The sequence below is a fragment of the Pelophylax lessonae genome, assembly GCF_965119305.1.
Source record: "Pelophylax lessonae genome assembly, chromosome: 4".
NCBI classification, from domain to species: Eukaryota; Metazoa; Chordata; class Amphibia; order Anura; family Ranidae; genus Pelophylax; species Pelophylax lessonae.
Genome location: NC_138771.1, coordinates 513,302,622 through 513,325,131, shown reverse-complemented (window position 1 = coordinate 513,325,131; position 22,510 = coordinate 513,302,622). Strand labels below are relative to the sequence as shown.

At 50.2% G+C, this 22,510-nt stretch overlaps 1 protein-coding gene across 2 annotated transcripts in view; it reads right to left on the bottom strand.

The window, feature by feature from the left end:
- NUP205 (nucleoporin 205) overlaps window positions 1-22,510 on the bottom strand; it is a 169,235-nt gene that overhangs the window by 12,405 nt on the left and 134,320 nt on the right. For both annotated transcript variants that reach the window (XM_082253150.1, XM_082253151.1), the window contains exons 36-38: window positions 17,615-17,691; window positions 9,975-10,103; window positions 9,698-9,824 (exon numbers count right to left, since the gene is read on the bottom strand). In XM_082253150.1, coding sequence (XP_082109276.1) covers window positions 9,698-9,824; window positions 9,975-10,103; window positions 17,615-17,691 — 333 coding nt within the window. The remainder of the gene's footprint in view (window positions 1-9,697; window positions 9,825-9,974; window positions 10,104-17,614; window positions 17,692-22,510) is intronic.

The following is a 22,510-nucleotide window of genomic DNA, read 5'->3' as shown; positions in this document are numbered from 1 at the left end:
CCAGCAGGCCAGGAAAGGGGAGGGAACGAGCGAGCGGCCCCACCCCCCCTGGACCATACCAGGCCACATGCCCTCAACATGGGAGGGGGGGTGTTGGTGCTTTGGGGCAGGGGGAGCTCTGCACCCCGCACCCCAAAGCACCTTGCCCCCATGTTGATGAGGACAAGGGCCTCATCCCCACAACCCTGGCCGGTGGTTGTGGGGGTCTGCGGGCAGGGGGCTCATCGGCATCTGGAAGCCCCCGTTAACAAGGTAGCCCCCCAGATCCCGGACCCCCTCCCTATGTGAATGGGTATGGGGTACACTGTACCCCTACCCATTCACCCCATAAAAGGCAGTGTATGTAAATAATAACAGGAGACGTTTTGGAAAGTTAATTAAAAATCTTCATCTGTTCTTCTCTGCTCTGGTCTTCTGCTCTTTTGCTGTCCGCTCTTCTGCTCTTTTGCTCTCGGCTCTTCTCTTCTTCTTCTTCCTCCGGTCCTCCTCCACTGAACATGAGGGGTGGGCAAAACTGGCCAACACTTCCCAATCCAACAAGATATTTCACCCAAAAATGGGGGGCAGCCACAGAGGCATAAATATCTACCTGGTAGTCAGTCCAGATGTAGCCATGGCTTTTCTGCCAGGAGGTTTACAACGTCTACATACCCACAGCACAGTAACCGCCAGCAGTACCAGCTTGAGCCAGCAGTACCCACAGCAGTACCAGCCTGAGCCAGCAGTACCAACAGCACAGTACCAGCCAGCAGTAACAGCCTGAACCAGCAGTATCCACAGCAGTACCCACTAGCAGTACCACCCAGCTGTACCCACCAGCACCCACAGCAGAACTAGCCAGCAGTTCCTACAGCACAGTACCAGCCAGCAATACACACAGCTTGTACCAGACAGAAGTACAAGCCTTAGACAGCAGTACCAGCCAGCTGTACCCACCAGCAGTACCAGCCAGCTGTACCCACCAGCGGTACCAGCCAGCTGTACCCAACAGCGGTACCAGCCAGCTGTACCCAACAGCGGTACCAGCCAGCTGTACCCAACAGCGGTACCAGCCAGCTGTACCCAACAGCGTTACCAGCCAGCTGTAATCACAGCAGTACCAGCCAGCAGTACCTACAGCACAGTACCAGCCTGAGCCAGCAGTACCCACAGCAGTACCAGCCTGAGACAGCAGTACCCACAGCACAGTACTAGCCAGCAGGGACCACCAGAAGTACCAGCCAGCTGTACCTGCCAGCAGTTCTTTTTCAAAACTAAGCTCCAGACTGACCGACACAAACCTGGAAAACCAGTTGCGAGTAGCAACATCATCAATAGCAGCTAACATCACACACCTCACCAGTTCCAGCCATCACATTAGGGGTGAGTTAATTAAATGTTTGACCAACTATACTATAACAGGCAAATTTTTAAGTTGATAATTTTGTACTTCCCCCGAATGATGTTATAAATATCCAAAATGGCCCTTGGCAGAAAAAAGGTTCTCCACCCCTGCTTTAAAGGCATCATTAACTTTCTACCAGCACCTTGTGATTTTTACCTGCATAAGATATCCATTGATTAAGAAGTTTCAGGTAATTTGCTGCTATGTACATCTTCACATTCAGATGTCAGAATTTTCAGTTTGTGTTCAAACATGAGGCATGCAGCAGTATAGGCATTTACAGGTGTTTGAGGCAGGAGAGTTTAGAAGCAGAAACAAAAAAAAAAAAAAAATCACCGTTCAAGAGAGGCGCATTTTGGCAGAAAAAAACCCCCTGAATTGCCTAAATATGGGTAAATGTGTCTAAACGCGTGTTACACTAGGCACTTTTAGCACTTGAGCATTTTTTTATTGCAGTGGCCACAGTAAAAACTGAATTTTTGTAAAATCTTACCGTCAAATTCCTTTCTCCGAGTCCTCCGACAGTCGCCGCCCACTCACAAGTCTTCACCAATGGGTATTGACCTTTGCTCCGCAGGAGTAGCTAGGCACAAGATTTGTGAATAACAAAAGCTTTTAGCATAGACACACCCCTAGGGGCTGTCCCCTTAGTCAATACCTCCCTGCACCAGCATTCCCAACTCAGTTTGGTAGCATAGCAGTAAGAGTACACAAAAACCCCAAAAGAGGGGCGGGGGGCGGCGACTGTCGGAGGACTCAGAGAAAGGAATTTTACGGTAAGATTTTACAAAAATTCCGTTTTCTCTTACATCCTCCGACAGTCGCCGCCCACTCACAAGTCTTCACCAATGGGATGTCCCAAAGCAGTGTAGACATGAGGGGTGGGAGACGCAGCCGCATATCAAGCAACGCAGTACCCACATCAGAGAAAGGAACCTTACCATAGTAAGAGAACCAACAGGGCAACAGGAAAACGTGCTCAACAGGAGCAACAACCCAGGATAACAAGTAACCCAGGGGTAAAACACCCCAACAGCCAAGGACCCAAAAACAAGGGTCCCTAAGGCACTGCCGCACTGAGAACTTTACGGCCAAAGGAGGCATCGGCCGATGCCTGAACATCCACCTTATAAAACTTTGAGAAGGTGTGAACGGACGACCAAGTCGCTGCCTTACACACCTGGGCCACAGAAGCCTGATGCCGGAAAGCCCAAGACGTACTCAAGGACCTGGTAGAGTGCGCCTTCACAGGGAAGGGTGGAACCTTCCCCTTCAAAGCATAGGCCTGCACAATGGTTTGTCTGATCCATTTGGCGATTGTCGCAGCCGACGCCGCCATGCCCTTCCGAGGTCCCTCAGGAAGGACAAAGAGGGAATCCGACTTGCGAAAAGATTTAGTGGACGACAGGTAAACCCTGATCGCCCGGACAACATCCAAGGAATGCAAGGCAACCTCCTTCGGATGCTGTGGCTTCGCGCAGAGCGAAGGCAAGACAATGTCTTCATTAAGGTGAAAATCCGAGACCACTTTTGGAAGAAAGGATGGAATAGGTCGCAAGACCACCTTATCCTTGTGAAGCACCAAGTAGGGAAAGCTGCAGGACAAGGCCGCCAGCTCCGACACCCTGCGAGCCGAAGTGATCGCCACCAAAAAGGCCACCTTTTTGGACAACAGAGGCAACGAGATATCCCTGATCTTTTCAAAGGGAGCATGTTGCAACAAGGACAGAACTAGGTTCAAGTCCCACGGAGGCAAAGGCTCCCTCCGAGGAGGGGCCAAATGGCGCACCCCTTGAACAAAGGTGCGAATCAACGAATTTGACGCCACAGGGTGCTGAAAAAGAACGGCCAGCGCAGAAACCTGGCCCTTAATCGTGGCCAGCGCCAAACGCTGGTCCACTCCAGTTTGGAGGAAAGCCAACACTCTCGACACCGAGTATGAGTGAGGGGAATACCCCCTGGACTCACACCAGGCAAAGTATGCTTTCCAAGTCCGGTAGTAAATCTTCCCCGAAGAGGCTTTCCTAGCCTTGATCAAAGTGGGGATGACCTCAGGGGAGAGACCCCTATCCTTCAGGACCTGGCTTTCAACAGCCAGGCCGTTAAAGCCAGAGACTGTAAAGCAGGATGGAATATCGGCCCTTGAGACAGAAGGTCTTCCCGAAGCGGCAAGCGCCACGGAGTGTCGACTGCCAGATTGACGAGGTCTGCGTACCAAGACCGGCGAGGCCAGTCCGGTGCCACCAGAATTACCGTATGCGGTTCCGAGGCTAACCTGCGAAGGAGCCTGGACAGCAGCTGAATCGGGGGAAAGGCATACATCAGACGATACTGATGCCAAGGCGCCACTAACGCGTCCGAGGCGTCCGCCCGAGGATCGCGCGTTCTTGCCACGAACCTTTCCACCTTGTTGTTTAGACGAGACGCGAACAGGTCCACATCCGGTGAACCCCACTTCGCGCACAACATCTGGAAGACATCCGGGTGAAGGGACCATTCCCCCTGGTCCAGGGTTTGGCGACTCAGATAATCCGCCTGCCAGTTCTCAACCCCCACAATGTGACCTGCCGTTATCCCTGGGACGTGCGTCTCGGCCCAAGACAGAATGTCGGCCACTTCCCGAGCCGCTCGGGCACTCCTGGTGCCCCCTTGATGGTTGATGTAAGCCACCGCGGTGGCATTGTCCGTCTGAACCCGAACTGGACGGCCCTGAAGCCGTTCCGACCATCGCAGAAGGCAAAGCTTTATCGCTCGCAATTCCAGAATGTTGATCGGAAGGAAGGACTCCTCCTCCGACCAAGTTCCCTGGGCGGACAGAACGCCCAGGACACCACCCCAGCCCTACAGGCTGGCATCCGTGGCGACCACCGTCCACAACAATGGACGAAAAGACTTGCCCCCCGACACCGCCGGGGACTGGAGCCACCACAGAAGATTCCCTCTGGTGCGGTGGCTCAGAGAGACCCGCAGATCCAGGGACTGCGGTCGCCCGTCCCACTTGGCAAGAATCTCCGCCAGGAGACCCCGCGTGTGAAACTGGGCAAAGGGGATCGTCTCGAAGGCCGAGACCATCAACCCCAGACACCTCATGCATGTCCGGAGAGACGAGCTGTCGTTGTCCCTGAGGGACCTGACCTCGTCCTGAAGCGTCCGGAGCTTGTCCTCCGGTAGGAAAACCTTCACCTGGACAGAGTCCACAACCATCCCCAGATAGGGAAGGCGAACCGAAGGGCACAGAGTCGACTTCGGAATGTTTATGGTCCAACCAAACTCTTGCAGTGTCTGCACCGTGGTGGAGAGGTCTGTCAACAGGCCCTGGCTGGCATTCGACCTTATCAGGAGATCGTCTAGATACCCCAAGACAGCAATGCCCTGTGCTCGCAACAGGGCCAGGACCGGCGCCAGCACCTTGGTAAAAACCCGCGGAGCCGAAGCGAGACCGAAAGGTAACGCCACAAATTGGTAGTGGTCCTCCGCAATGGCAAATCGAAGGTACCTTTGGTGACCCTCGAAAATAGGGATGTGTAGGTACGCATCCTTCAGATCGATTGAGGCCATGAACTCCCCCGGACTCAGGGCGGCCACCACCGAGCGCAGGGATTCCATGCGGAACTTCCGAACCCGCACAAAGCGGTTCAGAGCTTTCAAGTCCAGAATCGGACGCACCTTGCCCTCCTTTCTGGGCACAGTGAACAGATTGGAGAAAAACCCCCGAAATCTGTCCCGATGAGGCACCAGAACCACCACCCCCTGGGCCCGCAGGTCCCGCACCGCCAGGTGCAGATCCTGCAAGCGCTCCGGAGACAGCTGAAGATTTGAGGGAAAAAATCTGCCCGCCGGCCGAGAAAGAAATTCGATCTTGTAACCTGATCGAGCGATTTCCTGAACCCATCTGTCCTGAATGCGGACCAGCCAAGGTTGGAGGAAACCGCGCAAACGTCCCCCCACCCCTGAAGCGGGTGAGGGCGTCCCTTCAGGCGGAATTGGCATGGGTTGCAGAGCCGGCTTGACTGGATTTCTGCTTACCCTCCCACGGCTTCTTTTGGGAGCCTTGGCCTTTGAAGGGCTTGCCCTTGGATTGCGACCGAAAGGCACGAAAGGACCCCTGAGAGGGCCTGAACGAGGAGTTCCGCTTGCCACGGAAGGACTTGTGCTTGGGATTCTGGGGTAAGAGAGTACTCTTGCCCCCAGTAACACCTTTCACCAGATTATCCAATGCCTCGCCGAAAAGGCGTGATCCCGCGTAGGGAAAATCCGCCAACGTTTTGCGAGAAGATTGGTCGGCCGACCAACTTTTCAGCCATATCAGGCGACGGTTGAGCACTGCCACACTAGACAGGCGTGCAGCCAAAGGAGCTAAATTCAAGTCAGCATCACACAAGTACATGACTCCCTGATGGATCTGATCCACCATAGCCAGCGTGGTTGGCGGAGCCGAATCAGCTACCAGGGTGCGCCTGAGCACCTTCGTCCAATCGGCTACCGCCTGGGCCGCCATAACCGAAGCAAAAATAGGTTTGAGCATAGAGCCAGCAACCATATATGCATGACGGGCAAGAGACTCCAACCTCCTGTCCGTAGGATCCCGGAAAACCGGAGTATCCTCAGTAGGAACCAGAGTAGACTTGTTCAAAACGGCTACAGCGTGATCCACCTCGGGCGCCACACACCAACGCTCGTCGGTGGAAGGCGCAAATGGATAAAGCAGTTTAAACTTATTTGGCACTGTAAGGGGCTTCTTTAAATTGCGCCACTGCTCATTAACAGTATGATGAAACTCTGCAGGGCAGGGAAAAACCTGCGCTGATTTGCGAATTCTGTGCGTCCCGAAAGAGGACACCCTAGCAGGAGGAGTGGGCTTATCCTCCAGGTGCAGTGTATCCTTTATGGAGGCGATCAGCTCATCCATGAGTGCAAGCTCTTCAGGCGAGCCAGGGGGAGAAGTATCAACCCCTTCCACCTCCGCCTCCCCCTCAGACCCCATAAGGTCCAGAGATGAGCGAGACCCTGAGAAGGGCACGCCAGCCACAGCAGCCACATCGCCCTCTGAATCAGAGGAAATGGATAACCTGGCCCTCTTAGCAGATCGTTCAGCCATCAGCACTTGCATCTGAGATACTAAGGATGCCACCACAGTGGCCAGATCAGCCCCCTCGGGGGGTGCAGCAGCCCCCTGATCCCCCACCAGGGCGGGGGGGAAACTTGCTATCCTGAGAATCCATGCCCAACAGCAATGAGAGGAAAAAAGGTACTGGCCCTTTAACACTACGGCGAGCGCAGCCCACCGTATACTACTGTATGCACCGACCCCGCAGGGACAGAGAACACTGAGCAAGGAATGACAGGACAATGAAGGAAAAACCTGGAGAGAGCACAAACAGGCTGCTGCCACCGATCGCTGTTCCAGAGAGAGAGGAAGTGATGCAATAACCAGCTGACTTATATAGCCTATGAGGCTCCGGCAAAATGGCTGCTCGGCTGAGGGATAGAGGCTACAAGAAAATGGCACCGACATGTGCTCGAAAACGAACGCGCCTCGCCAAAATGGCACCGATTGGCGCCAAAACACAGTGCTGCACAGGGTCAGAGAAAAGCTGGCCACCCACAGCATCATGCAAAAAGATGGCGGACCGCAATAGCGGCCGCCGCTGCAGCATGTCTGCACACATTCCGCCCTAGAGGAATCTCACAGCAGAGCAGGAGGGCCCCCCCCCCGCAGCCCACAAAGGCATGCTAACCCATACAGGGATCTGTCAGGGAGCCCGCACTTTACACAGACATGGGGGTACACACAGCCACAGACTGACACCCCACACAGAAGGTCCCCACACAGAAGGTGCTTACCGTACCGGATGGCGTGGGGAGCCGTCTCCAAGCGAACAAACCGCTATCCTTCATGACAGGGAGAGTCGCAGCCGGGACGCAGCGGACCACAAGACCGCAGAATGGCGTCCAGTGAGGTAGCCACCTCACAGGCAGCATCCCTGCAGCGAGCAGGGATGGGTCGTTCATGGCGCCAGGGCGAACCGTAGCTGAACGCTCGATGGCAGGCTGGGGATCCATCTGGCCCTCAGCCCTGGGATCCAGGGCGGCCAGTCCGAGACCCAGCTCCGCACGATGTATCTTCATCCGAAGATCCCTAACTAAGAGCTGACAAAAAAAAACAGCTAGTAAAGTAAAGAGAAAACATCTGAAATAAAATCAAAAAAGGGTAGAAGGCTGAGACTGAAGCCCCAGCACAGGAAAGCCTGCTACTCCTAAGCTAGGCAAGATCAAACTGAGTTGGGAATGCTGGTGCAGGGAGGTATTGACTAAGGGGACAGCCCCTAGGGGTGTGTCTATGCTAAAAGCTTTTGTTATTAACAAATCTTGTGCCTAGCTACTCCTGCGGAGAAAAGGTCAATACCCATTGGTGAAGACTTGTGAGTGGGCGGCGACTGTCGGAGGACGTAAGAGAAATAATATTTTGGGTCACCTGCTGACGAAGTCGGAAGTATCAACGCAACTCATACGGGGGAGGAGCCTGTACACAAGCCCACATCGCTATACATCCCTGCCTGCATGCCCGCACTGGCTGTGAGCCAGTAAATGCGAGTTCTCTATTTTCTGTATTGGTGCATATTAAAGCTTATTATTCAGAGAGCACTAGATGTCGGTCTATTCCTCTTATATGATCTGCCTTTCGTGGATGAGGAGAGAGGAGAGGAGAAAGAGGAGTTGATGCCCTGCATATCCTATCACTGTGGTTATAGACACAGTGGGTCTGGTCAGTCTTCCTGTATTGATCCATGCATCAGTCCCGTGGCCATGGGAAGTAAAGGAAGCAAGTGTTGAGCTGATTATCCTATTAGCACCTGAGAGTGCAACAAGTGGATCTGGCTCATTATAATTTGTGAGCCAGACTGTGAGGTGAGCTGCTAGAATTACTGTTTTCCAGCACCCAGATTCACTTTGATTGGAATTGGAGCACCAGCACTTTGTCCTGTTTACACAGAACATTTTTATGGACTCTGCACTTTGTTAATATTTATTTATATACCACTTTTATAAATTTATAATTATTATTACTTTATAGCACATGCACTTTGGTCACTGTGTCACTTTATATTATTGGCACAGTTTTGAGATTCCGCTAATATTCCGTTATATCATTATGCATGAGCGTTGGCACTTGCACTTTTGATGATTACAGTAATATTGATATTTATATATTTATTTTTATTGCTATCAGTTATATATATATTCCTTTGGCGCCACATTTAGTCCCCGTTCACACTAAGGCGACCTGTGAGGCGACCTGGTCGCCTCACAGGTCGCATCCCATAGGGAAGCTGCGGACCCGTTCTAATAGGAGCGACACAAGTCGCTCCGACTTAGAAAAAGGGTCCGGAGCTTCTTTGGGGCGACCAGGAGGCGACCGCCATAGACTTTAATGTTATGAAGTCCGTGGCGGCCGCTCCGAGGTCGCGGCGCGCTGCTCGCACCGCGACCTCGGAGGTCGCGGTGCGAAGTAGCGTCGCCTGTATGTGAACGGGGCATTATTCCTTTTCTATTGTATCATTATCGGTTTGTCATAAGGAAAAGGCCAGAACCAATGGGAGCAAAGCCCAGCCCAGCAGAAGATCTTCTGAGAGACAGGGAAAGAGAAACTCAATCATCTCCTACGGACAATAGCACAAAAAAAAAAAAAGTTTCCATTTAGGTGAAGCATGACGAAAGTAGTCATGAATAGGAGCTACTCTGTGTCCTGTGATGTATGATTAAGAAATAATATATCTAGTGGCAGGATCAGTGGGTAATAAAATGGTTATGGAGGGAAAAAAAACTGCTGTGTTAATGCTATTTGTTCATCATAAATATAATTTTTTATAACATTTTGCTCAGAATTCCACTATAAAAGTATACCTACAACACACAATCGAGACCTTTCGGAGAACCTGTCCAATAAATGAGAAAAAGTAGCCAAATCGATTCATTGTGCAGGACTAGGGAAAACATTTTAATAGACTGGCAATAAGTATAAAAGCATGCATTCCCTGACATGTGAGGAAAGAACTCTGCCAAATTAGTGGTTGTTTTAGAAACGCATCCGGTATTCCAGGAAATTTAGCGAATTGCTTACTGATATGAACTTGGATTGCCGTTTGTAATGACTAAAAAGTTGAGAAAATTTTGAACAGCTTGTTGGGAACTTGTGATATCAATATGGCAAAATTCACAAAGAATCAATTGGCTGCTCATTCTACCCCATAAGTGCATAAACAACAGATTCATGGACCATAAATGAAAATCCAAAGCTTCCCAATTACGTACCTAATCTTGAGCCTTCTCTGGCAGTGCTCTCGCTCAGACTGGGAGTGAATAGACACACCATTTGCTGAAGGTTGGGGGAGGTTTGCATCATTAGTGTATGGCAGTATTCCATCACATTGGCACAAACCTACAGAAACCAGGACATGGAAGATAGGAGGTAACTATGACATTCAATACATGTCAATTAAGAAAGCAAGAAAGCCAAGTCAACCGAAATTTCACTCTGCGTAAAAGACTCTTCCAAACGGAGAATGGCTAGCTAAAAAGCCCAGCTTACCTGCTGCATGGCCAGCTCCATGTCGTCTTTTTGGCTCACGCCATCTAGCAGGGATCCATCATTCTGTAAACTGAGCTGCCGGAGTTTGTCAGAGCCTCCAAAACGGCTTAATAAAGTTAGGCTGAGACGCTAAAAATAAACAAATAAATAAAAAATTAGTGTTTTCCCAGGGTTCAGGCTGGTATTTTTTTTGGGTTGCTCCTTAAAGCCATTGGCAAGTGTAAAACCGTCAACGAACGTACCAGAAAATGGGATTTTTAACTTACCGTAAAATCCATTTCTCTGAAGTTCATTGACGGACACAGCTCCTGATCTTCATTATTATTATTAAGGATTTGTATAGCGCCAGCAGTTTACGTAGCGCTTTATAATATTAGAGGGAGACAGTACATATACAATACAATAAAATACAAGAGAATTAAGAGGGCCCTGCTCAGAAGAGCTTACAATCATTACCAATGGGTTATACTGCCCCCTACAGGAGTAGGACATCAAGCAGAAAAAGAATCTGGCTATGCCTGTGGGTAGTCCCAGGGAGCATACTCCCTCTCTCAGCTATAGTTACTCAGTTTTGTTACAGGCAGTGTCAGAAGAATTACAACTCCACAGAGGGGTGGGTGCTGTGTCCGTCAATGAACATCAGAGAAATGGATCTTACAGTAAGTCAAAAATCCCATTTTCTCTTTCGTTTCATTGAAGGACACAGCTCCTGATCATCTTAACCATTGGGACGTCCCAAAGCAGTGTTAAACATGAGGGGTGGGAACAGCAAAAGAAATTCCCAAGGCTAAACAGTAGCTAACCAGGCTACAGCAGCTCAAACAAAAACAACTGGAGCCCACCTGAAAAACCAATACACCCTCAAAGAGGATCAGGTCCCCAAAACAGCAGCCTGCAAAACCTTGCGGCCAAAAGAGGCATCCGCAGCTGCCAACACATCCACTTTGTGAAAGTGTGCACCGACTACCAGGTAGCCGCCTTGCAAACCTGTGTCACTGAAGCCTGATGGCAGAAGGCCCAAGAGGCATTAAGTGCCCGAGTAAATTACGCTTTGACATGGAAATGAGGGACCTGACCCCTGATGGAATAGGTCTGAAAAACCGTCTGTCTGCTCCATCTGGAAAAGGTCACAGAGGCCCATCCCTGAGCAAAAATAGTGAGTTGGACTTCCTAAAAGACTCCATAGCTGCCACTTACACCCTAATTGCCCAAACCAAATCCAAGGCATGCAAGGCAATTTTCCTTCGGATGTTTTGGTCTGGGACACAGGGAAGGCAACACAATGTCTTCAAATGAAAATCAGAGACCACCTTTGGGAGGAACGACGAACAGGGGCGAAGAACCACCTTATCTCTGTGAATCCCCAAGTAAGGTGAACGAAAAGGATAACGCCACCAGTTTGGACACCCTGCGCGCAGGGTTGATAGCCACCAAAAAAGCCATCTTCTGAGACCGTGTAAGCAAGGGAATCTCCCGAAGGATCTCAAAGGGAGGCTTCTAGAGGACCGAAAGTACCAAATTGAGGTCCCGAGACGGCAGCGGAGACTGAACTGGCGGAACCAAAATGTTGGACCCCCTGAAGAAAGGTTTGCACCAGAAAGTGTGTGGCCAAGGGTCGTTGGAAGAAGACCACCAAAGCCGACACCTGGCCCTTGATGGTACTCCAGGGCAATTTCTGTTCAACCCCGCCCCCCATTGAAGGAAGGTCAAGATTCGAGCCGATGAGGAGGAGAGGCTAACCTTTAAAGAGACTTGCACCACGCAATGTATGTCTTCCATGTACGATCGTCCATCTTCTAGATCTTCCTAGAAGTAGATTTCCTATCTTTTAACAGCGTTGGAATCACCGAATCAGATAAACCTCTATCCATCAGCACTTGGCGTTCAATGGCCAAGCCATCAAAGTCAGCGACTGTAAAGCAGGATGAGAGGAAGCTTCCAAGGAACGTCAGCGACCAGCCGCACCAGATCGGCGTACCAAGCCTAGCGAGGCCAGTCTGGAGCCACTAAGATGACCAGAAGCCCTTCTGCCTCTATCCTGCAGAGAAATCTTGGTAGAAGCTTGAGAGGAGGGAAGGCGTAAAGCAGACGATACTAACCCCATGGGCCACCAGCACGTCTGCGGCCTCTGCCAGAGGTTCCCGTGACCAAGCCACAAACCTCTGCACCTTTCTGTTGAGCCGAGACGCCAACAGATCCACCTCGGGGATGCCCCATCAGAGACACATAATGAAACACCTCCGGATGAAGGGATCACTTCCCTTGGGTCAACGCCTGCCAAATGAGGTAATCCGCCTCCCAGTTTTCCACCGCGGGAATGTGTACAGCGGAGAGGGCTGGAAGGAACTGTTCTGCCTACCTTAGAATGCTGGCTACCTCCAGAGCCACCAGTACACTTATTGTGCCCCCTCATGAATTGACATAAGCCACGGCCGTGGCATTGTCTGATTGAATGCGCAGTGGACATTCCTGAAGATTATCCAACCAAAGGTCCAGGCATAGTCTGATCGCTCGGAGTTCCAAGACGAAGTTCGGTAGTCTGGACACTTCAAGTGTCCAGATCCCCTGAGCAGAATTTTTGCTGAGGACGTCTCCCCAGTTGGACAGGATGGCATCCGTGGTGACCACTGTCCGATACAAGGGGAGGAAAAATTTGCCCAGCCAAAGCGCCGGAGAGCAAAGCCACCATATCAGGGACTCCTTCGTTCCCTGGCTCAGCTGGATCTGATTGTCCAGAGACTGCAGGGCCTTGCCCCATTTGGGCAGAATCTCCCTTTGCAGAGACCTCGTATGGAACTGTGCAAACGGAACCGCCTCGCAAGTAGACACCATCAGGCCCAGCACCCGCATGCAAGTTTAGAGGAGATGAATGCAGCCTGCAATTTCTGGGGTTTGACCAGAAGAAGGAGCACTCTGGCAAAGGTCGAGTCCAGAGTTAGACCTAGATAGTTCAGCTTGTTGGACGGAATCAGAGCAGACTTCTGAATATTCAGAGTTCGAACAGTGATTTTCGGGTTTACCACCAGAGCAGTAGGAAACTCCACTTGCAGAAGGTCGTCGTCCAAGTATCCCAGTGCCGCGATCTCCCGTTGGCGTAACAATGCTAATACCGGGGCTAACACATCTGTGAAGAACCAAGGAGCAGAGGCGAGACCAACGGGTAACGCCACAAACGGATAATTCTCCTCTCCCACGGCAAAGCGGAGGAAGCGCTTTGTAGGGATGCAACCACCGTGCGAGTGGACTCCATCCTGAAATTCTGCACCCACACAAGGCAGTTTAGCGCCTTGAGGTGCAAGATTGGACGCACCTTGCCTTCCTTCCTGAGGACTGTAAACAGGTTTGAGTAAAAACCCTGAAAACGTTCCGAAGTCCGAACCAGAACAATTATCCCTTAAAGTAACCGGTCTTGAAGCAAGACCGAATTACTTTGTGGACCCACTTGTCTTGTACCAGGGAAGTCCGCGGATCTGGAGAAGCCCGCTCTCGACTTGCCAGAACAGGTTCGTTTGGATCCTTCAGAGGAGGCCCTGAAAGGCTTTGAGCCCTTGTCAGTCGACCCTAAGGGAGCCAAGGAGGAAGGCCCACATCTACGACGAGGTTCCTGGCCCTTAGTAACCACCTGCAGAAGGAAAGTACTCTTTTCCCATGAGACCTTTATGATGTCATCCAGGGTAGCCCCAAACAGGTGATCCCCTTAAAAAGGGGAGATCAGTCAAGGCCATTTTAGAAGTCTGATCCGCAGACCAGCATTTAAGCCAAACTTAGTCAGAGTTTGCGACACCAGGGCAATGGCGAATACCAGCCTCATTGCCGAACCAGCCAGAGTGTACATATTGTGGGCCACAACCTCCGCCTTCCTGTCAGCCGGATCCCTAAAGGCCGGGGACTCTTCAACTGGAATCATGGTTGCCTTGCTCAATCTGGAAACCGGAGGGTCCACCACAGGTGGAACAGTCTACTTCTTAAGAAGGGACTCCTCATAGGGGTAACGCCTAGTAAAACGCTTAGGGACCCCAAGGGGACGCTTTTGTCATCCCCACTCTTTAGCATGAATTCTGTCAAATTAGGAGGGGAAATTAAACACCTTGGTCTCTCTAGATAGCTTGCTAGTGCCAGAGGGAACCTGCGCCTCCGTTGCAGCGGCAGCCTCCATCTTCAAGGTCTCACGCACAGATACAATCAGTGCTTCCACCAGTGCCTTTTTGTGCGCCGTTGCAGATGTGGAGGAATAATCCTCAGTATCTGAGGACTCCGGGCGCGTGGTCGAAGAGCCAGCAGGGTGACCCACGTCCACGGCGGCAGAATCAGATTCAGGATCTGATGAGACAGGGGAAGGCGGGGGCGTGTTTTGCTAGCCCGTCGCCCCAAAGCCACTTACCCCCGGCACACAAAGGACTCCATGACAGCTGTCAGTGCATCGATGGATGGTTGGGACTCCGGGGGCCCTGCAGCCTCAGAGAGGGGATCAGGTGGGGAGATGTGCTCTAAAAACTTCATGAGTCACCTTGGAGACCCCTCAAAAAGTGTAAAACACTGCAAAGGGACAACCCCCACCGCACTGGCAGTACCACCCGGTTGCCAGGCACAAAGCACCAAGCGATCCTCAGCAGAGAGGGAGAGAACCCCACCAGACTCCCCACCCAGCAGAAACAGGCACCTACAGCCAACAGGATAATCTGCACTCCACGTGTGGCGATCAGGAATTGAAAAGATCCAGGAGTCAGCAACAGGGGATGAGGAGGGGCTCCCACCGACGAAATCGCCGCCCACAGGGCTCCACTGTCAAGGTTGCCGCTAGTTTCCAAGGAGAAACACACAGGCTACAGCAAAATGGTAACCTCGCACAGCACCAGGAGGAATCTCTAGGCCTCAAAGACAGACCTAGGAAGGACGTGGGACCCTGGCAGGAGCCTCCACCAGGTACAACCCCCCCCCCCCCTCGATCCTCCGGCGATGGCTGCGCAAATCCCCCCCCCATCGCCAGCATAGCGCCTTGCCCCCACTCGAGGGAGGTGGACCAGACCACCCACAAAGCCCCAGCAGAAGTTCGACCAACCCAAGGAGGGGCCTACGTCCACCCCAAAACCCTCCAGGGGGGAGAGGGGAGATAGCTATTGACCATACCAGGAACCAGGCGGGCACCGCTCCAGACAGAACCTCCTCTCCATCAAAATGGGAAGACTGTCGACCAAGAGGAATGCTACAACTCGGGCCGAGACCCGGTCATATGCGACCTCTCGACGTGTTTAACTAGCAGGCAGCCCCTGTCTGGTGGGGCTATGTCGCGGCCGACCTAGTGTTAAAGCGGTTGTAAACCCTATATAAAAAAAAAAATAAAAAAAAACCTGCAAGACAAAGGCATAATGAGCTAGTATGCATCGCATACTAGCCCATTATGTGTAACTTACCTTAAAACGAAGCCCCGACACGGACCCCCGGACATCGCTGCCATGATCCCTCGCCGTCTCTTCCGGGTTCGGCGGCTCCGGCGATGATTGGCCGGAGCCGCGATGACGTCACTTCCGGCAAACATAATTGAAGGTCCCCCCGGACCTTCATAGTGCATGCGCCGCTCGCGCGAGCGGCTGCATGCACTGTAAATATCTCCAAAACCGTGCCGGTTTAGGAGATATTATTTATACCTACAGGTAAGCCTTATTATAGGCTTACCTGTAGGTAAAAGTGTCAAAAAGCGGGATACTACCGCTTTAAGCTGAGGTCTGCGAGCGCTCGCTGCCCAGACTAGGGTGACCACTGGATCTAGATTATCCAACCCATCGACCAGTCCGGCAGTTGATTGCAGATCTCACAGGAAAAAAACAGGAGAAAAATTTCTAATTTAAAAATTGCCAGGACCAGAGATCCCAGCAAGGAACTAGGTCTTTACTCCTGACTAAGAAAAAACTGAGTAGCTATAGCAGAGAGGGAGTATACCGCTTGGGACTGCCCAAAGGGTAGCCAGTTTTTTTGCTTAGTGTCCTACTCCTGTAGGGAGCAGTATAACCCAATGGTCATGAAGATTAGGAGCTGTATATGTCAATGAACGAAAGAGAAATAACTAAATTCACAGATAAAATGCATATTTGAGAACTGTTTTACTTGCCAAAGGATGTCTGTTTCTCTCCGTCAAGTCACGAATGCACACAGCTTTGCCATGCAACACAGCTCTGTCTGGCAAGGCAGAAGACCGACATTTTTTTCCGGTTTTAGTTTACCAACATTTGCAAGTCCTTATGCTGTACGGTGGTTCTTCAGATAAACAGATATGTCAATACTGTGTCCTGTAGGGGCGTAGGGCTAGCTTTTGAGACTGGAGTATAAAAAAACTATAACCATATAACTACTCTTCTTTTCCAGGTACCATTCCAGACTATATTTAAAGGGGTTTTAGAGTCAGAAGGTTTTTTTTATCTTAATACATTAAGATAAAAATGCCTTCTGTGTGCAGCAGCCTTCCTCTTACCTGAGCCCCCTCTCTATCCATCAATGTCCATGAATGCCACAGCCATTGGCTCCCGCTGCTGTCAATCAAACACAGTTAACCAATCAGTCGAGAAAGGGGACCGAGCCGAATGGCAGCTCTGTGTCTGAATGAATAAGTAGAGCTGCGGCTCGGCTCGGGTGCCCCCATAGCAAGCTGCTTGCAGAGGGGGTACTCAACAGGAGGGAGGGGCCAGGAGCTCCAGCCAGGGACCCGTGCAGGGGAGACTAAGCTGCTCTGTGCAAAACCAATAAACAGAGGCGGGAAGTATGACATGTTTGTTCTTTTAATAGAAACAAAACTGAGATTTTACAATCACTTTAAAGTAAACAGGATGGGTTTAAAGGTACATGTGTGCCCACCTAGGTTATGGAATACAAAGCAGTTAAAGTGATTGTAAACAATCACGAACTAAAATTATAAACAACTTTTTTCACTTTTTGAAAAAGTGATCACATTCCCTCTGTTCTCAGCTGCATAAGAGCTAGCGGAGAGGAGAAGCAACAGTACACTGAGCTTCCCAGTGAAGGGCTGTGCAGGGAGGGCGTGTCAGGAAAAGTATGATCATTGGAGAGCAGGCGGAGTTCCCAGCATAGCTAAAGAACTGACCACGGTGTGTTCTGCTTAGTGTGGTCGGTTTTTAAAAGGAAAGCAAGGGAACTAGCAGGAACACCAGGGATTTCACATAAAGGAAGCAATACAAAGAGAACAAGATACAGTACTTTCTCATACAAGTCCTTGGTACAGCAGACAAATATCAGGTATATGAAGTATTAGGGTAACAAACTCTTTAAGGAGCTTTAAACTAAGCCCTCTCATCTCTCTAGAACAACCCTATTTGCCAGGGGAGGAGGCCTGATTTTTCTTTGCTGCAGTAACATTTGCAGGTCTTGCCCCACCCCCCCACCTGTGACTGGACAGTGAGAGAAAAGCAAATAGGCTGTGCTGCATCTCCTCTCCCAGTCTGAGCCCTACTGTAAGTCACTTACACAGGCTTATATTGTGTCAAATTCCAGTAGATTACAATAATGTATTAAACAGTATAGAGTGGCATTTATTTGTGTATTTTATACAAGCCTGGAGACCACCATTAATGGCTGAACTATAAAACATAGAAAAGAAAGAGGGAAAAAGAAGTGAAAAAAAATTCAGGTACCTGAAATCTGTTAATATGTCCATGCAGTTCCATCAAAGAACCATCGTTCAAACTAACATCCAACTCGTTTATCACACCTGGAAAATTATATTGACTGTGAGGCTCTAGATGCAACATATGCTCTACTCTAAGGATATATTACTAACAGGCACAACATGACAATTAGATGGACGGTGGTGCTGGCCACAGGGGACAAGCAACCCTCTTAAGTGTCCAACCTCTTTTAGTAGCCAACCCATGTTATTAATCACCGCTCTTGAGGAAGTCATTGACACCAAACATGTCAGGTGGAGTTACACCATGGGAACATCAGCATGCAGCTGCATGCAGGTTTGGAAGTGCGACGCTAGTGACACTTCACAGGATTAAACAATTTTACCTTTGCGATTAGTTAGCGCTCACCAAATGTGGGTTTTATGCAATTTTAAGAAGTATTGAAATAAATAGTTTAGCACTATTATATAGTCTTCCTCTTTTTTGTTACTCATGGATGTAATTGGAGTCAGTAAAGAGAGTTGGAGAGGACTGGGAATATATACAGTTCATCCCTTTGTAAGAACATCTTAAAGCCCTACTTATTTAAATGGTCAACAAGGCTCTGAGAGTGTAGAGGGATTAGAACACCTGTCAGTTTTTATTGCTGTCTGTGTCCCTGTTAAGGAGATTCACACTATTTGTCCTGTTTAGCATTATCATCATTGACAGTAAAAGTATAAACCCTCACATTTTGGGTTGTCTCCTGAAAAGTAATAGAGGGGAAATCGTCCAATGGGGACACTGGTTCTGGAGATCTGGGAATTCCTTTAAATTTCAGGGATTTCCTCTCACTTCCTGTTTGGCTGTGGGATATGAGTGAAGGAAAATCTCTGCAGGGGGACACAGATGGCTAAAAAAAAAAAATATATATATATTTTTTTTGTCTTAACGTAAAATCCTTTTCTCTGAGGTTCACTGATAGACACAACGTCATGTCTTCTTAGACCCTTGGGCTTATGCTGCTCTCTCTTCAGGAGTAGGACTAGGCAGAAATTTTTTTGGCTATGCCCCTGAGACAGTCCCAGGGGGTATACCATCACTTCCTTATATAGGACTTCAGTTTGTAACAAGCAGTGTCAGAAGAATACATAACTCAACCCAACAGAAGGGCGGGTACTATCAGTGAACCTCAGAGAAAAGGATTGTACGGTAAGACAAAAATAAATTTTTCTCTTTCATTTACTGACGGACACAGCTCCATGTCTTCTTAGACCCTTGGGATGTCCCAAAGCAGTATCAACATGTTCCATTTGGCCAGAATCTCTCTTTGCAGAGGTCTGGTATGGAACTGAGCAAACGGAACCGCCTCGAAGGTGGAAACCATCAAACCCAGCACTTGCATGCAAGTCCTGAGTGACAAGCCACAGTTGGACAACAGGAGCCAAAATCGCATTCTGCAACTTCAGAGACTTCGCAAGTAGTCTGGCTTGTTGGATGGAGTCAAAGCCGATTTCTGAAAATTCAGTGTCCATCCAAACTCCTGTAGAGATTGCACACTAATGTCCAAGTCGACTTCTAGAGCTGAAGAAAACTGCACGCAGAAGCAGATCGTCCAGGTAACCTAGTACCACGATCCTCTTCTGTCGTAGCAAGGCCAACACCGGGGCCAAAAACCTTTGTGAACACCCGAGGAGCTGAAGCGAGACCAAAAGGTAACACTGCCAATTGATACTGCTCCTTGCGCACAGCAAAACAAGAAAACGCTGATGCCCGACATATATAGGAATATGAAGGTAAGCGTCCTTGAGGTCAATAGAAACTAGAAGATCCCCTTGATGAAGGAAAGCCCCTTCTGAACCTGCACAAAGTGGTTCAGAGCCTTGAGGTCCAAGATCTGGCGAACCTTGCCTTCCTTCCTTGAAACAGTAAACAGATTTGGATAAAAACCTTGAAAACGCCCTGAACCGGCACAATGACTCCTTGTGCTAACAGGTCCTGCACTGCCCCATGTAGGCCCTGCAGCAGCTCGCCAGACAGGCATGAGTTGGAAGGAAAGAACCTTGCCGGAGGCAAGAACCGAAACTCGATCTTGTAGCTGTCCCGAATCAACTCGTGGACCCATTTGTCTTGAATGAGCAAGGTCCATGGGTCTTGAAGGAAGCGAAGATGTCCCCCCACCCCAGATGTGGGTAAGGGTGCCCCTTCAGGCTGAGGAAGGCTTGCCTGCGGAACCAGTAGTGCCCGCTTTTGTCTTACCATTCCAGGGTCTTTTGGAGCCTCTTGCGAAGATACGGGTGGATCTCAAATCCTTTTCCTGCGATCCAGACGGACAAAAGGGCCAATTGTGAGCCGAACAAAAAAGGAACACGTTTACGACTAGGTTCCTTGCCCCTAGCAACCTGCAGAAGTAATGTACTATTACCTCCCTTAATGATCTCCTCCATAGAGGCACCGAACAAATGGGTCACCTACAAAAAAGGTAGATCAGTCAGCACCTTTTTAGTAGCCTGGTCGGCTAACCAGTGCTTCGACCAAATCATGCGGCGAAGAATCACTGCAGTCACAGACACCCTGCCAGCCAAGGAGCCGCATCCAAAGATGCATCACAAATGTACTGTAGTCCCTGCATCAACTGATCCGCCAGCTCAGGAGGGTGTTGACCCCCTTTCCAGATCCTGGTGTAACATTTTTGCCCATTCCGTTAAGGTCTAGGATACCAAGGTGATAGCAGACATCGGCCTCAACATTGAACCTGCCACGGTGAAAAAGTAACGGACTAGAGCCTCAGCTCTCTTGTCCACAGGATCCTTAAAGGATGGAGAATCCTCCACCAGAAAGTGAGGCCTTATTTAGCCTGGAAACCTGAGAGTCCACTGACGGTGGAAACGTTAGTTTCTTCAGGAGAGACTCCTCAAAGGGATATCTCCTAGCGAAGCGCTTAGGTATTCCAACCATGCGTTTCGGGGAACCGCACTGACCAGTGACAATCTTGTCAAATTAGGCCGGAAAGAGGAACACCTTAGTCACCTTGGAAGATCTGCGGGTGTCAAACTGCACCGGCGTCGCCCCACTCCGCATTAGCTGAGTCCTCCAACTTTAAAGTTTCCCGCACAGAAACAATCAATGCCTCCACCCGCGCTTTTTTATGCGCGGCTGCAGAGGAGGAGGATTCATCCTCACTGTTACCGCACTCAGGGTGCGTGGAAGCAGACCCAGTGGCGTCCACGACGGTCAAATCTACCTCAGACTTTGAGGAGGTAGAGGATACAGGTGAAGGCGGGGGGCGCTTCTTGCTGGGCCACCTTTGCAGGGCCATATCAACCTTTGACACATGTGACTGCAGGCCTGTCATCATGGCCGCCAGGGCAGACAGATCCAGAGGGTCCCGCAGCTTCAAGGAGTGGGTCAGGTACACGTTCCAGGGGCTCCATGGGTAAAACGGAGCAGTACTGTGCACAAAAAAACCCCGCACACCGCTTGGAGCACCACAAGTATCAGCGCACCCGCGGCACTGTACATAGCAGAGGAAGAATCGTATACCCACAGAGACTCACCACCCTAGAGCTGGAGAGCACCAAACAGCCTGCCATGCTGCAATCAAAGAGGAAGAGGAAGCACCGACACTAGAGGCCCCCGCTGCAAGACACCAGTCTACAAGAAAATGGCTGCCGCTATAGATTACAAAGGGAAACCCAAAACATGGCCACCGGACTACACAAACATGGTCGGGAAGGCTAGTGAAAACCATCCACGGCAGCGCCCCCAGGGAAGTAATAGCCCAGCAGGGAGGAGCCCCGCAGGGACCCCCCCAGCAGCACAAAAAGTGCAGGCACACTCCAGCCGCTTTCCAGCCCAGCACCAATTTAGCCCCCCTCACCCCAAAAAACACCTGTGCACCCCAAGAGGGGACTAGGGACAGGTGAGGATGACTAATGCAGGGCAAACTCCGCTAGGGAGAGGGGGGGAAACGTGAGGGGGGGGGGGGAAACGTGAGGGGGAGCAAGACCCACCATCCCCAGGGAGGGCCCGTGACCACCCCAGCAATTCCCAGAAAAAATAGGGGGGACACTACTCACCACATCTTGGCATTAGGCAGGCACCACTCCTGGCAGTCCACCGCATCATCTTGGAATGGGGGTGCTGCGGCCCTGATCTTGACTACTGTCGTGACCAGGGCTATGCGACCTCGCTAGGTGTTTCACTCGCCGGTCATCCCCCGTGCAGTGGGGCTATGTCACGGCTAACTTAGCATGGAGCGAATAGCTGGGTCGCGCTCGCAGGCCAGACTGGGAAGACCATAAGGATCTAGGATATCAAGTGTGCCGTCCAGTCCAGCTGCTGATTGTAGTTCACACAGAAAAGAAAATAAAGAGAAAAGAAAAAATTCCATTTAAAAAAAGAAAAAATGCCAGGACCGCAGATCCCAGCAGGGAGCCAGGTCCTTACCCCTGACTAGCCAGAAAAAACTGAAGTCCTATAGCAGGAAGTGATGCTAAACCCCCTGGGACTGCCTCAGGGGCGTAGCCAAAATTGTTTCCGTCTATTCCTACTCCTGAAAAGAGAGCAGCATAAGCCCAAGGGTCTAAGAAGACATGGAGCGGTGTCCGTTAGTGAACGAAAGAGAAAAAAGGTTTACCTATAGTTCTACTTTAAGCTGGCCACATTCTAGTAGATTTTCAGACAGAGGTTCATACATAGCAACATGGAAAATTTGTATAAAAAAATGCATTACGCTCGACTGATTTGACCAATGTTGTTCAAAAGTAATCAATTTTCCTAAACAAAAACCACATTGCCTGATAGAAATTCCTTCATTCGAGAAATATTTTCCCTACTCCTTTGAATTTTACTGCTGTTCATAACAAACCTCATTTTGCCCCCACTAATAATTTGAAAATTGAATTAAGGTTTTTATCACAA